The 16,106-nt window shown below is 42.7% G+C and overlaps 1 protein-coding gene across 1 annotated transcript in view; it reads right to left on the reverse strand.

Moving 5' to 3' along the window:
- TRAPPC9 (trafficking protein particle complex 9) overlaps nucleotides 1-16,106 on the reverse strand; it is a 305,011-nt gene that overhangs the window by 174,921 nt on the left and 113,984 nt on the right. Inside the window, 1 exon segment of the mRNA XM_032223179.1 lies at nucleotides 8,123-8,213. Coding sequence (XP_032079070.1) covers nucleotides 8,123-8,213 — 91 coding nt within the window.

The following is a 16,106-nucleotide window of genomic DNA, read 5'->3' on the forward strand; positions in this document are numbered from 1 at the left end:
AAGTAGTTCTGAAAGAATGGAACTATATTAGGTAAAGTTTCCGCTTGCATATATGTGCTAGTCGTTCCCGACTCTGGTGGGCGTTGCTCATCTCCGTTTCTAAGCCGAAGAGCCAGCACTGTCCGAAGACGTCTCTGTGGTCATGTTTCTGGCATGACTAAACGGCAAAGGCGCACGGAACACTGTTACCTTCCCACCAAAGGTGATTCCTATTTTTTTCTATTTGCGTTTTTACATACTTTCGAACTGATAGGCTGGCAGAAGCTGGGACAAGTAACGGGAGTTCACTCCCTTCCACAGCGCTAGGGATTCGAACCGCTGAACTGCCGACCTTTCTGATCGACAAGCTCAGCGTCTTAGCCACTGAGCCACCACATCTCCATTGCAACTATATTAGAAAAGGAATAAAAATGCAGAAAAAGAGGAGATTTAACCGGTAAGATAAAACTGGATTTCTTACTACTGCAAAAAGGGAAGCTTTTAACAAAAGCAGGCCAGCAAAGGGGAAAAAAATGGAGTGGACTGTGACATTAGTCCTATTAAAAAAAATTAAAACAGGGAACAAACAGTAGTTTTAGAAATTTGATGGAAATGACTTCAAGAACTACGGGTAGTCCTTGACTGAATAAGAGGGAGTTAGCCTACTCTTGAAAGCACCTGAAGGTACGCCAAGAAACAATGGATGGAAACTAATCAAGGGGAGAAGCAACCTGGAATTAAGAAGAAATTTCCTGACAGTGAGGACAATTAACCAGTGGAACAGCTTGCCTCCAGAGGTTGTGGGTGCTCCATCCCTGGAGGTTTTTTAAGAAGAGATTGAACAACCCCTTGTCTGAATGGTAGAGTTTTCTGCCTGAGCAAGGGGTTGGACTAGAAGATCTCCAAGGTCCCTTCCAACTCTGTTATTCTGTTCAAAATTCTGATGGCACTGAACAACTGGCACGTACGGCCATTCATCAGAGTTTGGCTAGCTCAGTGCTGCCACGGTGATATGATTGTGATCAGGCACTTGGCAACTAGCTCAGACTTACACAAGTTGCCAAATCTCGCTGTCACGTGGTCGGTATTTGCAATCTTCCCTGCCATTTTTTTTCACAAGAAAAGTTACTGGAAAAGCTGGCAGGAAAATCACTCCGAAAAGTTCTGCTTGCCATTGCCAACTTCATCTCAGTCTATTTCCTGACTGCTATAGTACACACCCAACTCCCTCTAAGCTATAAATCTTCCAGGAATCAAAAGGCTAATATTATTTGCCTTGTTCATGGACCTTCTGCTAGGTCAGCCAAAACATTATAACTTTATTTACCCCAAGGCAGGCCTTTTATTTTGCTTATCTTTCAGAACAACTTGCTTCAAGACACAGTGAGTTCTAAACTTTCCTGACGTCACTATTTTTTTAAAAAAATTACCAAACTGTACACTCTTTTCTATCTTGTTTTTAAATAAATGGCATTGTTATTGTATACCTTTTTTACACAAACGTGCAGTGGTGGGTTTCAAAAATTGTTCGAACCTACTCTGTGGGTGTGGCCTCCTTTGTGGGAGTGGCTTGCCGCCCATGTGACCGGATGGGAGTGGCTTGCTGCCCATGTGACCGGATATGAAGATGCCGACGACACTTGTCAGAACCACCTTAAGTTACCTCACACACAGCACTGGCATGCATAAGAATATGATGTAAACTTGTTTTTTAAAAGGCATCTTTGGTTTGCGTTAAAACAACTTCAACACACGCAATGTTCTGATTGCACCACAAACGCAGTAGTCATCCTCACCTTTCACAGAGGCACTGAGTTTTATAAATATGAGCAGGATAGTGTAGAATAATCCTATCCAAGGACCAGTGGTGGGTTTCAAAAAATTTTGGAACCTCTTCTGTAGGTGTGGCCTGCTTTCCGGGTCCACTGGTGGAACCTCTTCTAACCGGTTCGGTAGATTTGATGAACCGGTTCTACCGAATAGGTGCGAACTGGTAGGAACCCACCTCTGCAAACGTGACATTATCAATCTCCATCCAGTATACCTCTTACGTGGCCATCATCTTCTTGAGAATTACAGCTATAAAGGGAGTCCAAAAATCTCAATATTGCAAATTTATAAACACTCAGAAACAATCGGCTAACAATTTTATTTAGCTCTCCCACCACTCTGTCCATCTGTTATTGTTATATTCTCACAATTACTCCTCCTTGGATGACTAATGTATGTATCTGCTGAGTTCCTCTAGGTCAGGATGTTATACTGGATTTAAAGGCAGCAGAATTAATTCTTTAACTCTTTCCAATATTGATTCTCTCTTCCTGAAAAGGTCTTCAGGATTTATGTACCGGCTGTCAAACTCCAGAAATCAAGAAAGATGGGGAGTGATTCTTCCAAGCAGATTTCTTGATTGTTTCACATCTATAGGCAGAATCTTGCCAAACTGAAGATACCACTACCTACACCAAAGGATAGACAGTGGTATCACAATACTCTTCATTTATTGGTTCCGGGAGGTGCGATGAGTACCAAAAATGATAAGTACCAAAAACATTTTTCCCATAAGGAATAATGTAGTGACACACAAATGAGCCGGCATCGACAAGTTCTAATTTGTGTGTCGGGTACCAAATAAACAATGAGTACCGGGACACTTTTTCTGCAACAAAATGCATTGTGTAGCAAATTTGGTGAGTTTCAAAGCAGTTGAGGACCAAGGTACCACTGTATTCTAGGAACTATTGAGGAGGGTCTGTCTTCACCCTCTTTTTCTCACACATGATATCTGGGCTGTGTTGCCTCTTATTCCTCTGGAATGAAGCTCCTCCCTCTGGGGAATCCAGACTACATTCCATCACAGCAGTTCTTCTTTCATCATTTTAAATAAAAATATATGCAGTTGAATAGGATGGTACAAGACTTCTGACCAGAGCATCAGATTGGGTTTGAAGATTTCTGAGGTCCCTTCCAGCCTGATGATTCTATGATTAACAGAATATCCATCCAGGTCTCAGTCTCCTGCTATCACAAACTTCCAAATATTTGTGATTAGCACTAACTGGAAGGAAAGCCAACCAATTCTGATTATTTATTTTTATTGTTCAGATGTAGCCAAACTGGAAATTTGGATCCTCTTCTTATCAGTTTACTTCTCTTTCAAGGTTCTGTCTTCGGAGAAGAATTATCAGCTCAAGTATGCATTGGTTTGCCTTTTTTAAAAAACAGTGAGTGAATTGCATGCTGGGTCAAATAACAAATAATGAAGCAATACTTTCAAATTTGGTCTTTCCTTATAACAAGTCATACTGAAAGCCTTACTATTTATATTAGAAACTCTCAAGGTACAAACATTGATTAAAAGCTGCAACTGAAAGCAAGTAATGTCCCTAGCAACCATCTAGAAGCAGCTGCGATCAAATGGATTATTTTCTTAATGCGATAAAAATAAATGGATTTCAGTTCTGGAATTATTGGAACTCACAAGACAAGCCTTGGAGAAAAGACTATTTTAACAAATAAGGGCTACAAAAATACAGTAAGTATAAAAAGAAAATAATAGGAACAGATACTATTACTGAATGAAGAACACACTGTGAATAACACTTGGCTGTTTTCATTCCCACACCACCACAGAAGTCTGATCATCCAGTTGTATTTATCATACAAGCGTTGAAGATCTCTTCTCCCTTTTTCTCATTTCTTTAAAGTGATCGTTCTGAGCCAGACTATCTTTGCTGTCCCCACTGGAGTATCTATAGATGTGATGGAGAACCCATGGCAGATGTGTCCAAAGTGGCACACGAAGCCATGTCACGTGGCAGACGCAGCCTTGCCTGCTTGTCTTCTGGGTTTCTGGCACGTATGCGCGCACAATGACCAGCTGTCCTTCGCACGTGCAGCAGCGCCAAAAACCGGTGTGCGCATCCATGCTGGCCAGATGATTGTCGTGTGTGCATGTGCACCAGAACCCAGAAGTTCGGCTTTTCTGGAGCGTGATCCCTTCACGTGTGCGGCATTCCTGAAAATCAGCCTGCGCAGGTGCATTAGAACCCAGAAGTTTGGCTCTTCCAGAGTGCGGCCCGTGCAATGTTTCGGTGCAACCTTTTCGGCACTTGGTGCCAAAAAGGTTCGCCAACACTGATCTATACAGCAAGGGTGGAAACTCAGAGGCAATCATCAAATCAGCACCATCATCATCTTCGTTTAACGACTCCATAAACCCTTGTGGGATGGAGTCTGGGCAACTGAGTGAAGCTAGCAGAGTGTTCACTGGCCGGATGCCCTTCCTGACGCCAATGCGGAGTTTTGTTCAGCAGATATATTCTCATTGTGCCCAGAGGGAGAAATACCTGCCTCTACCTAGGATCGAACTCACAGCCTTCAGATTGTGAGGCGAGAGTTCCATCTCTAAGCCACCGCACCACTACATCAAATCAGCACCATGAGGCAGCGTTAATCTGGATCTTCTTTCCTTGGATTTTCTCGAGGGAAGTGGCTTGACTAGCAGCAGCAGAGATCAGATCTGGGCAAGAAGCACAAACTCTTCCACCATCACTCATTAGGGACAGAAAAGGAGGTAGGGAACAGTTGGCGTAGCTATGACCCTAATATAAGGACCCTGCGGATGACTGAGAAGATGCACTGGGTTGGAATGGTAAGATATTAGGGCCGAGAATTTCCCAACTTCAGAAGTTAACATGACTTCTACAGCATCTGAAAGCACTAACTGCTTTTATGGCTACTCATAAATTTCTAGCTCCTTCAGTTGAAAAGAATGACTAAAGGGATTTTCAAATTAGGACAGAATGTTTCTAAACTTCTGTCAGGTGCAAAGATCCAGAACATACATTAAATTGGAGATTTAATGCTCAAACCTACACACAAGAGTCTAGTCCACTAAAGCCCAATATTAAATTGGAGTCAGATGAGGGTCAACGGAGTTCAAGAGGAGTTGAATTGGAACCTTTTATGGTAGCGTAATGACTCTAAGCCTATGACACGCTTGACTCCAACCTCCAGCTCTGCTTGCTTTTCTCCTGACATCCTCCGCTAAAATTGGAAGATGCCATTGCTAATTTCTACTAAATGTTATAGGAGTCCTCTTGAAATAGACCATCGGACTTACCTGAACGGTTGTTCTCTCTGCGCTGCGGGAGAATTGTCAATATTCAGGTCTCATCTCCACCACAAATGTCCAAATCTTAGTTAGAATCACTCTGTACCTTCTTTCCACAGATTTGGTGATTTGTTACTAAAGCAACTTAGCAATAGCAATAGCAGTTAGACTTATATACCGCTTCATAGGGCTTTCAGCCCTCTCTAAGCGGTTTACAGAGTCAGCATATTGCCCCCACAGTCTGGGTCCTCATTTCACCCACCTCGGAAGGATGGAAGGCTGAGTCAACCTTGAGCCGGTGAGATTAGAACCGCTGAACTGCAGATAACAGTCAGCTGAAGTGGCCTGCAGTACTGTACCCTAACCACTGCGCCACCTCGGCTCTAATACTTTTTACAATAAGTATTTAAACTCCACTTAAAAATGTAGACACATCCCTTTGGTTAATCAGACGAAGAAAACTCTTTTCTTTTGCCCACCTGAAATTGATTTGCTATAATTGCTCTTATCTCTCTAAGATTACATCATCTCTTAGATTCAGTGTCTAACAGTAAAGCCAAATTTAGGATAAATTCAGGAAAGTGTTTTGAGGTTTTGAAGTTTTAGCAAGATTATTCTTGTTCAATTGCACAAGGTTTACCGCACATGTTAAAAGGCAGCTAGTTCGACCCACTGAAACATGATGACTTATATCTATATCTACACTACGAACATATGCCATCACAAACTAATACAAGTGCTGATTGACTTACTTTGTGTCCACAAAGATTGGTTGTCTTTTTCCTATTTGACAAAGGTACTTTATTAAAGTAGGCAGGCAAGCAGTATGCAGAGTCATGGGCCCCAGCAGGTGCCAATCCATCTAGATTATTTTACTGAAAGACAATTTGTCAACGAACTCTGGGCTTTTTAATTAGAGAGCGAAGCAAACTGTCTAATCAACACCCAGTAATGACAGAACGATCACAGCCACACAAAAATCCCAGGATCTTTCTTTATTAAAGGCCACGCTTCGAAACACTTCGTTTAAAGGCATTCGGAGCAAGGAAACACATTACCGGTGGTCTTCGTGGAATGATCTTTGCTCAGCGAGAATCTCGTCAGGTGCAAAGAAGCAGAGCCACACATGCGGAGTTTGAGCCAACTACTTTATTACCTTCTGCCTGTAATGTAGGAATCTTCTCCGACTGGCAGCCTACTCGTGGGAACAATGAGATAAGGCTCCAAGGAACTTGGGAGGTTGGACGTAACCCTTTCTGGTTGTGTAGTGATTCCAGGCTAGCTCTGGGCTTGAGCCCTCCTCCCTGCCAGGCTTCCCAATACATTCGAAGCTATGGGGGTGCTGAACAAACGGTAGTTATACCTGGTCCCTGAAATTATGGCCATTGTGGTGCCCCACAGTCATGTGATCAAAATTCAGGTGCTTGGCAGCCCACCCCATTTAATGACCACAGGGTCATTTCACTTCACCACTAACTCTCCCACCAGCGGGCACTCACCTCCGACTTTCTGGCTGCCCTGCACTCAGCTGCCTCTGCCGAACCTGCCACTCTGTGATTTGACATCCCGGCTAACTTTCTCTGTCTTCTGTTTTCCGCTGATAACAATGCACCTGTTCTGACTGAGGCTTCCCAACAGCACGAAGCAAACTCCTTGTCCCGATAAAAAACCCTTTTATTAATTGACTGTGAATTCTGCTCATTCACGTCCAGCAAAGTCTGGATGTGAATGAACAGAGTCGTGGCTTAGCTCTGTAGCTCTGAGTCTGTGCTGAGCTCAAACCTAGGCTGCTGCTCTGCTCTGAAACTGTTCTCTCCTCTGCCTGGGTTTGCTTGTATTTACTACCACATTGGAAAACCTACTTTTTGGTATTGTATTTTTACTTCATGTGTTATATTATATATAAAGCGAAGTGAACGAATCCTGTTCAATCAGTTACCTGTGTCTGCTTTCTAGATGTGACAGCTGCAACAAACTCTGGCATGTACACTGAGAGCTTCTGCACTGGAGACAAATTCCTTGTGTGCCCATCTCACTGGTCCAATAAAGAATCCTATTCTATTTTGGTTGTTCCTGGCTTAACAACCACAACTAGGCATACTGAAACTCCATTCCTAAGCAATGTGATCATGTGATGTGTCCAGATCCAATTTGGGTCAGTTACTGGGACCAGAGGTTTAGTCTGCCGAGATTTCCAGGTTGTGCCATCCTCAGGCAACTTCTCTCTACTAGAATGTGTATTTTGGGCTATTCTGGTTGTAGTATTTATGTGGTGCCTGGTTGGGTGTGGGTTTTTTTATTGGTTGATTGGAGTGTTGATGGCCAGCATTATTACCTGATGTTTCATCTAATCACCGCTTCACTTAGCGATCAAAATTCCAGCCCCATTTAGATTGTTTTTTAAGAAAAGACTCCCTTGTACTTAACATCGTTAACTAGTCAGGCAACAAAACCACATTACGTCCAGCAGCAACACCAACAAAGCTGTTTATACTGCCTTCAACCTCATGATTCCATAGATAGACTGCATAGTGTTAATATACAAAATTAAGACTCCAGGACCGTCAGTAAGAAAAAATCAGAGTGCTCAGATCAAATTTTAGAAAGGGCAGCAGGTAGAAACCGAAAACCAAAGAACATTCTCAGCAATTCATAACTCCGACAAGGTTGGCAATCATGATATAATTCAAAGTACCCGAAAACGGCATTTTAACACACCTACAGTGCATTGGAGCAGACAGCAAGACTATATCCCAGCACTTAGCAACTGCTTTTGAGGAAAATAATGTCTCCTCTGGATGATTCCCCACGACTCCATGAACTAAATATAGAGGCGATAATTTCACGGTAAGCCATTTTGCTACAATGATTTAATATACGATCCCACCCGAAAAAGCCAGAGTGGCATTTTGCATCGTTCAACTTTTGACAAAGTTTCCCAGTGTTTTTTTTTTTTTGCAAAGTATTTCAGCAACCCATTTAAAAAAAAAAAAAAAGACTTTGAAAATCGGTCTTCGCATTACTCACCCCACTGGAGAGGCACCAACTGCAGGTGATCTAGGACGACTTGATTCAGGATCCCTTCCACGCTGGCCTCCCCTTCACGCTTCAAAGAGGGGTAAGTAAGAGTTAAGGAACACTGAAAAGAAATACACCTTACATAGACTTTCAGGGAGAATCTGTACCAAGAATTTCAGAGGATGGAGATCACAGTGAGAACTCAGGTCCCACCCCGAGGAAGTCTTCTTCAAATATTTTCCTTTGGATGGGGAAAAAAGAAGCTAGGGTTAGGAAATTTAGCCCATGCTGCTCCTAGATGCTGTAGTCAGTGCTTAAACCAAAGAGCTTTAGATAAGCTCTAAAGTGGTTTGTTTGTAAACTATAATTATGGCTTAGCATGCTACCAAGTTTGATGTTTGCAGTAAACTGTTACTCATACAGGACGGCTTCATTGGATAAGCAATTGGTGCCGAAGAGAAATCTGAGTCGTGTTCTTTATTCTGAGTCAAGTAATCCAGATATCATAGGAAGGGACAAAACTACTCTAACATCAAGGATGTGATCACTATTAAATCTTTACTGACCACTCAAGTCTTCCCCAAAATATGGGTTAGACCTGTAATTCCTATGGAGCATGCTAATGGTGGGATTCAAAAATTTTTACTGCCGGTTCTGTGGACGTGGCTGGGGAAGGATACTGCAAAATCCCCATTCACTCCTGAGAGAAGGATACAGTAAAATCTCCATTCCCACCCCACTCCTGGGGGAAGGATACTGTAAAATCTCCATTTCCACTCCACTCCAGGGAAAGGATACTGTAAAATCTCCATTTCCACCCCACTCCAGGGGAAAGATGCTGTAAAATCTCCATTCCCACCCCACTCCAGGGGAAGGATACTGTAAAATCTCCATTCCCACTCCACTCCAGGGAAAGGATACTGTAAAATCTCCATTTCCAACCCACTCCAGGGGAAGGATACTGTAAAATCTCCATTCCCTCCCTACTCCAGGGAAAGGACACTGTAAAATCTCCATTTCCATCCCACTCCAGGGGAAGGATACTGTAAAATCCCCATTCCCTCCTTACTCCAGGGAAAGGACACTGTAAAATCTCCATTTCCAACCCACTCCAGGGGAAGGATACTGTAAAATCTCCATTCCCACCCCACTCCAGGGGAAGGACACTGTAAAATCTCCATTTCCACCCCACTCCAGGGGAAGGATACTGTAAAATCCCCATTCCCTCCCTACTCCAGGGAAAGGACACTGTAAAATCTCCATTTCCAACCCGCTCCAGGGGAAGGATACTGTAAAATCTCCATTCCCTCCCTACTCCAGGGAAAGGACACTGTAAAATCTCCATTCCCACCCCACTCCAGGGGAAGGATACTGTAAAATCTCCATTCCCACCCCACTCCAGGGAAAGGATACTGTAAAATCTCCATTTCCAACCCACTCCAGGGGAAGGATACTGTAAAATCTCCATTCCCTCCCTACTCCAGGGAAAGGACACTGTAAAATCTCCATTTCCACCCCACTCCAGGGGAAGGATACTGTAAAATCCCCATTCCCACCCCACTCCAGTGGAAGGATGCTGTAAAATCTCCATTCCCTCCCTACTCCAGGGGAAGGATACTGTAAAATCTCCATTTTCACCCCACTCCAGGAAGGATACTATAAAATCCCCATTCCCTGCTCAACCTACTAACCAGCTTTCCAGTTCCGTTCTGTGCAGGGCAACAAAATAAGACCCAGCCAATCGGCTGGAACTCGGGTGGCAGCGAATAGATCGGGGAGGGGCCAGTCAGAGGTGGTATTTGCCAGTTCTTCAAATTCTCAAAATTTCCGCTACCGGTTCGCCAGAACTGGTCAGAGCTGGCTGAATACCATCTCTGAGCACAACAACGATAGAACAACAGACAGGGAGATTTCATGTTTTCTCACTGGCAGAAACTTTCCAAATTCTTAAATGTCCTGTAAAGTAGAAATATTTGAATATATGACCGAAAGTTGATTTTGTATCACTACGGGGAGTCCTCAACCTACGGCCACAATTGAGCCCCAAAATTGTTTCTAGGTGAGACAGTTGTTAACTGAGTTTTGCCCCATTTTCACAGTCGTTATGTGAATCACTGCCCTTCTTAAGTTAGTAGGACAGTTGTTAAATGAATCTGGTTTACTTTCTTGTCAAAAGATTGCAAAAGGGCATCCAGTGACCCCAGGACATTGCAGCCATCGTAAATATGAGACCAAAAATGGTCATAAGACTTTTTTCAATACTGTTGTAACTTCAAAGTCACTAAACAAACTGTTTTGAGTCAAAGAGTACCTGCATCCCCATTTATTAGCAATAATTGTAGAAATGCTGAACTAAATTAGTTTAATCCAGTGGTGAAATCTAAAAAAATTTCCTACCGGTTCTGTGGGCATGGCTTGCTGGTCATGGTGAGGCTTGGCGGGCGTGGCTTGGCGGTCATGTGACTGGGTGGGCGTGGCTTGGCGGTCATGGTCATGTAACCGGGTGAGCTCAAAACCCAACTTTCCCACTTCACGTACAAACAACACAAAAGCCACACAACTGACTCACCCACAATGCAAGGGCAGCTGGACTTCACAAAAAAATGGACCCTGCTACAAGCAGGAACATCACAGAGAGCTCAAAAACCAACTATCACACTTTGCACAAAAATAACACAAAAGCCACACAACTGACTCCTACACAACTGACTCCGACAAAATGCAGATGCAGCTGGATTTCACACAAAATGGACCCTGCAACAAGCAGGAACCTCACAGAGTTAGTTAGGGCTAATAGGTAGTAAAAATGCTTTAAAAGAGTTTTAAAAAAGAAAACAAAAAGGTTCCAACTTCCCCAGCACAGCTGATAGTCAAAACCTTATTTTTTTTACTTTTTAAAGCATTTTTTTACTACCAGTTGGGCGAATAGGTGATAAAAAATGCTTTTAAAAAAATAAGAAAAAAAGTTTCATCAGCTGTGACAATCAGCTGTGTCGAAAGATAGTGGGAACCCTTTTTTTAAAGTTTTTAAAGCATTTTTTTACTACCAGTTGGGCGAATAGATGGTAAAAAATGCTTTTTAAAAAGTAAGAAAAAAAGGTTTATCAGCTGTGACAATCAGCTGTGTCGAAAGATAGTGGGAACTTTTAAAAACTTTTTAAAGCATTTTTTTACTACCAGTTGGGTGAATAGATGGTAAAAAATGCTTTTAAAAAAGTAAAAAAAAAGGTTCATCAGCCTGTGACAATCAGCTGTGCCGAAAGATAGTGGGAACCCTTTTTTTTTTACTTTTTAAAAGCATTTGTTACTACCGGTAACAGCAAACCTGGCAGAACCGGTAGCATTTCACCCCTGGTTTAATCCCTCCATTTTTAAAAGAGTTGAAGAAACTGGTGGTCAAACTTCATTTTTCCTTTCATGTAATTTCAACGCAACTCTTATTTGCAGACATCAACTAAATGATTAGTTGCCTCTATTGTTTCTCAGCTGTTAATCACTTTGCTGTGCAGTTTGACCTCTGACATTTAATTAAGAAGTCGGTTCACTTATAATTTCCCACAGGAGTAAACACAGGTGAGCAAGTGTCCCACTTTAGCACCAATAAATAAGAGTTTGACAAATAGAAACTATACTAACAAAAATGCTGGTAATGATTAACAGGTCTATCTATAATTCCCTGATTTTATTTCCATTGTGAACTTTGCAAAACTGAGGACCATTTAAAAAAAAAATTGTACTCCGTTTGGTGCGGTGGTCAAAGTACGATCTGGGAGGCTGTGAGTTCTACTCTCACCTTTGGCACAAAGCCAGATGGGTAACCTTGAGCCAGTCATTCTCTCTCAGCCCTAAGAAGCAAGAAATGGCAAACGGTTTACGAAAAATACTACAGGGATTAATCCAGGAAGTTGGCAGGAGCCGACACTGACTGAAAGGCGCCCGTAACAACGCTCAGTTTTGGCACTAGAGATAGTCCTCGACTTACAACAGTTGTTAGTGTCCATTCAAAGTTACAAGGGCACTGAAAAATGTGACTTATGACCATTTTTCAAAGTTACGACCTTTGCAGATTCCCCAGGGTCACCTGATCAAAATTCAGAGGCTTTGCAACGACTCCTATTTATCACAGTCGCAGTGTCACCACCTTCTGCGATCTTCTGACAAGCAAAGTGAATGGAGAAGCCAGATTCACTTAACAACCAGGTGACTAACTTAACAACTGCAGTGATTTTCTTAGCAGCTGTGGCAAGAAAGGTCGTAAAATGGGGTGAAACACACTTAACAAATGTCTTGCTTAGCAACTGGGGCTTGACTGTGGTCATAAGTCAAGGACTGGGTATGTCTAGTTCAATGAAAAGGAGGACCAGGGGAGACATGATAGCAGCCTTCCAATATCTCAGGGGTTGCCACAAAGAAGAGGGTGTCAAGCTATTCTCCAAGGAACCTGAGGGCAGGACAAGAAGCAATGGGTGGAAACTAATCAAGGAGAGAAGCAACTTAGAACTGAGCAGAAATTTCCTGACAGTTAGAACAATTAATCAGTGGAACAGAAATTGCCTCCAGAAGTTGTGAATGCCCCAACACTGGAAGTCTTTAAGAAGATGTTGGATAGCCATTTGTCTGAAATGGTATAGGGTTTCCTGCCTAGGCAGGGGGTTGGACTAGAAGACCTCCAAGGTTCCTTCCAACTCTACTATTGTACTGTATTGACCACCTGTACTTGATTCCAACTGGAAGATTCATAATGTATTAAAAAAAAAGAAATTCAAAACTCAACAAAATGGGGGTCCAGGCACTGTGTGCAAACCTAAACAAAAATACCAAATAAATTGTCATCTTGCTGAATCCATTTGTTGAGGGCGTTTGCTCTCACTCTTTCTTCAGCATTAATATAATTTATTCATAGATTTATGCTGCTATTGTTGCCACATAATAACCTTCCCATGTTTTTCCTATCTAATCCTTCCTTTGGGGTTTTCGTGTTTCTTTGTTCAGTCATTTGAGAGCGTCAAGAAAAACTGCAGGTATAAACTCGGGGGAATATGGTTTCATGCTATTTAGAGACATGATGTTTTGACAACCCTGGAGACGGGATAAAGTACTTGTCCCCACTCAACTATCATTAGAACAATTCCCACCTTTTCAAAAATATAATGGGCTTTCGAGACTCAAGAATCATGATGTAGGGTGATAATTTTAATGTCTGGGCTAAATAACCACCAATGGCAAAGTATATTTCAAGCTAATAATGAAATAATGAAATTTAATTGAACAATTAAAGTTTAATTTTCGTAACTGGTTCAGGTAAAGGTAAAGGTTCCCCTCCCACATATGTGCTAGTTGTTCCCGACTCTAGGGGGCCATTTCAAAACCAAAGAGCCAGCATTGTCTGAAGACATCTCCATGGTCATGTGGCCGGCATGACTGAATGCCAAAGGCGCACGGAATGCTTTATGATTAAATTTTACGTAGTCGTTAAATTTCTATTCCCCACATTAAAGGGAAAAAAATCAAACAAACAGGGAACAAATTTTAAATATAATCCAGGCAGAGAGGCAGTGGCTGATCTAATAAACTCCGGGGTCATGTGGCCGGCATGACTAAACACCGAAGGCACAAGGAACGCTGTTACCTTCCCACCAAAGGTGGTTCCTATTTTTCTACTTGCATTTTTTATGTGCTTTCGAACTGCTAGGTTGGCAGAAGCTGGGACAAGTAACGGGAGCTCACTCCGTTAAGCGGCGCTAAGGATTCAAACTGCCGACCTTTCTGATCGACAAGCTCAGCGTCTTAGCCACTGAGCCATTAATGATTATTTTCAGTTCGATTCGTTGAAGGCAAGCTTTCCATTAGTTAATTGTAATAAATCCATAGTCATTTGAACCACCTTGTTTCCTGTTGTAGTCTGTCGGCAGCCTGAGGAGCTGGCAGCAGAGTCGAACAGCGAGGAGATTGGGGAGGAACATGGGCCAGTCCTGGAGTCTGGGGAAGGCTCTGATGAGGGCTCTGCGTCGGAGGCAGAGAGGGGGCCAGGGCCATCTGGTAGTGGATGTGCTGCCTCCAGAGCCTCAGTCTGACATCAGCGAGGCAGAGAAACAGGGAGAGCTTGTTCCCAGTGTGCGCATGCACAGAGCTGCCAGAAGGCAAGAACCATTAAGACAAAAGGAGCGACTTGGGAGTAAGGCTTGGAGATGATTGGCCCCCTCCCATAAGACATAAAAGAGGAGCATACAAACATGAGCCTTTGCAGAAAGTACTTAGTTCACGTGGTCGGTTCAAGCTCTGAGAAGTCCTGTGTGACTCTGTGCTACATTTGGCCTTGCCAAACGAATTGGCAATTAGGTCTCTGGCAGCATTTCAAGGGAGATAAAGGTGGTGCTTATCAACATAATCCTGAAAGACTGTGGCAACTCGAGCAGACATCTGTCGGACTCTTCACAGAGTTGGGAGTAAGGCTTGGAGGTGATTGGCCCCTCCCATAGGACATAAAGGAGGAGCAAAGGCACATGAGCCTTTGCAGGAAGCAACTTGGTTCATGCTGGTCAGTTTACTTTCTAAAGCTCTGTTTTGACTCTGTGCTCCGTGTGGCCTTGCTAAGCTAATTGCCAATTAAGTCTTTGGCAGCGTTTCAAGGAAGATAAAGGTGGGTGCTTATCAGCCTCATCCTGAAAGATTTTGGCAGCCTACTGTAGGACTCTTTACAACTATTTGGGACTCATTATGGGCTGTGAATGATGTCTAAATAAAAGAGGGTTTTTCGGACTAAGAGTGTGATGTATGCTTTTTCAGGAAGTTTAGGTCAGAACACTGCCCGATTATCGCACCTTATACCAGCAATCATATCTCATCCAATAGTCTAAAAGGGAAGTGGGAGGAGTTTCAGGAGCTTATGGCATTCTTCTACAGACATATTTAAAAATAAATAAAAAAACAGAAAAGGGGTAAACCCTAGAGCTTTTTTTTTTCCCCCATCCACATCAGGCGCTTTTTTCTAAATTGTGAATTTTCAATTTGCATCTGAGTACAAGTGCTTTTCTCTTTCAAAATCCCAGCCAAATTTCCTCACCAAAATTGCCCTTTCATTTGGGAAAACTCCTCCGTGCAGAGCACTAAAATCTGAACTACCTATTAAATATTTAGAAAATATTAATCCAACGAAAGGGCTGAAGAATATTAACCAGTCTAAAAATTGTCGGCCATCTGCTCAAACGCTGAATAGCAGAAACAACATTCTGCTCCACAGACAACAGCAGATGCCATTAGCACATGCTACATTCAGATGTAGCAGCTTTCCAATATTGGAAGTTGAATAGTTTTTTTTTGGGGGGGGGGAATTGCTAGAGGTTCTTATTTAAATAAGAATGTTAAAAAATTTATTATTAGAAACCTAAAAAGATATCCCCTTATTTGAAGGAGAAACGCTATATAATGTTCCAATACAGGGGTCTCCAACCTTGGCAACTTTAAGCCTGGCGGACTTCAAAGCTTTGCTGACTGGGGAATTCTGGGAGTTGAAGTCCGCCAGGCTTAAAGTTGCCAAGGTTGGAGACCCCTGTCCCGATATGTAGTGTTTTATCCTAAGAAGTTGGGCAGAAGCTCTTCCTAACTATGATTTGTTTGTCTTACACACACCACAAGATTCCTACTCATTTGATTTCGGGGCCGTGGGCAAAATCGGTCTGCAAAGCTACTTCAACCAGCTCGCCCATTCTTTCTACCTAAGCCAATTTCCTCTCACTGATTTCTGCTCCAACGGTTCAAAATAATTGCCTGCTTACTTATGATTTGTAAGAGCAGCAACGGGTGAGTGGCCAAATAAATTTTACATGAACCTTCTCCTTCAGAACTTAAAACTACAACTAAGACTACAGCTAGTCCAGAATGCAGCCGCGCGAGCGATATTGGGTACACCCACATCACACCTATCCTCCGCGAGTTGCACTGGCTTCCTATTGGTCTCCAAGCGCAATTCAAGGTGCTGGTCATTACCTTTAAA

This window comes from Thamnophis elegans, chromosome 8, assembly GCF_009769535.1.
Source record: "Thamnophis elegans isolate rThaEle1 chromosome 8, rThaEle1.pri, whole genome shotgun sequence".
NCBI lineage: Eukaryota > Metazoa > Chordata > Lepidosauria > Squamata > Colubridae > Thamnophis > Thamnophis elegans.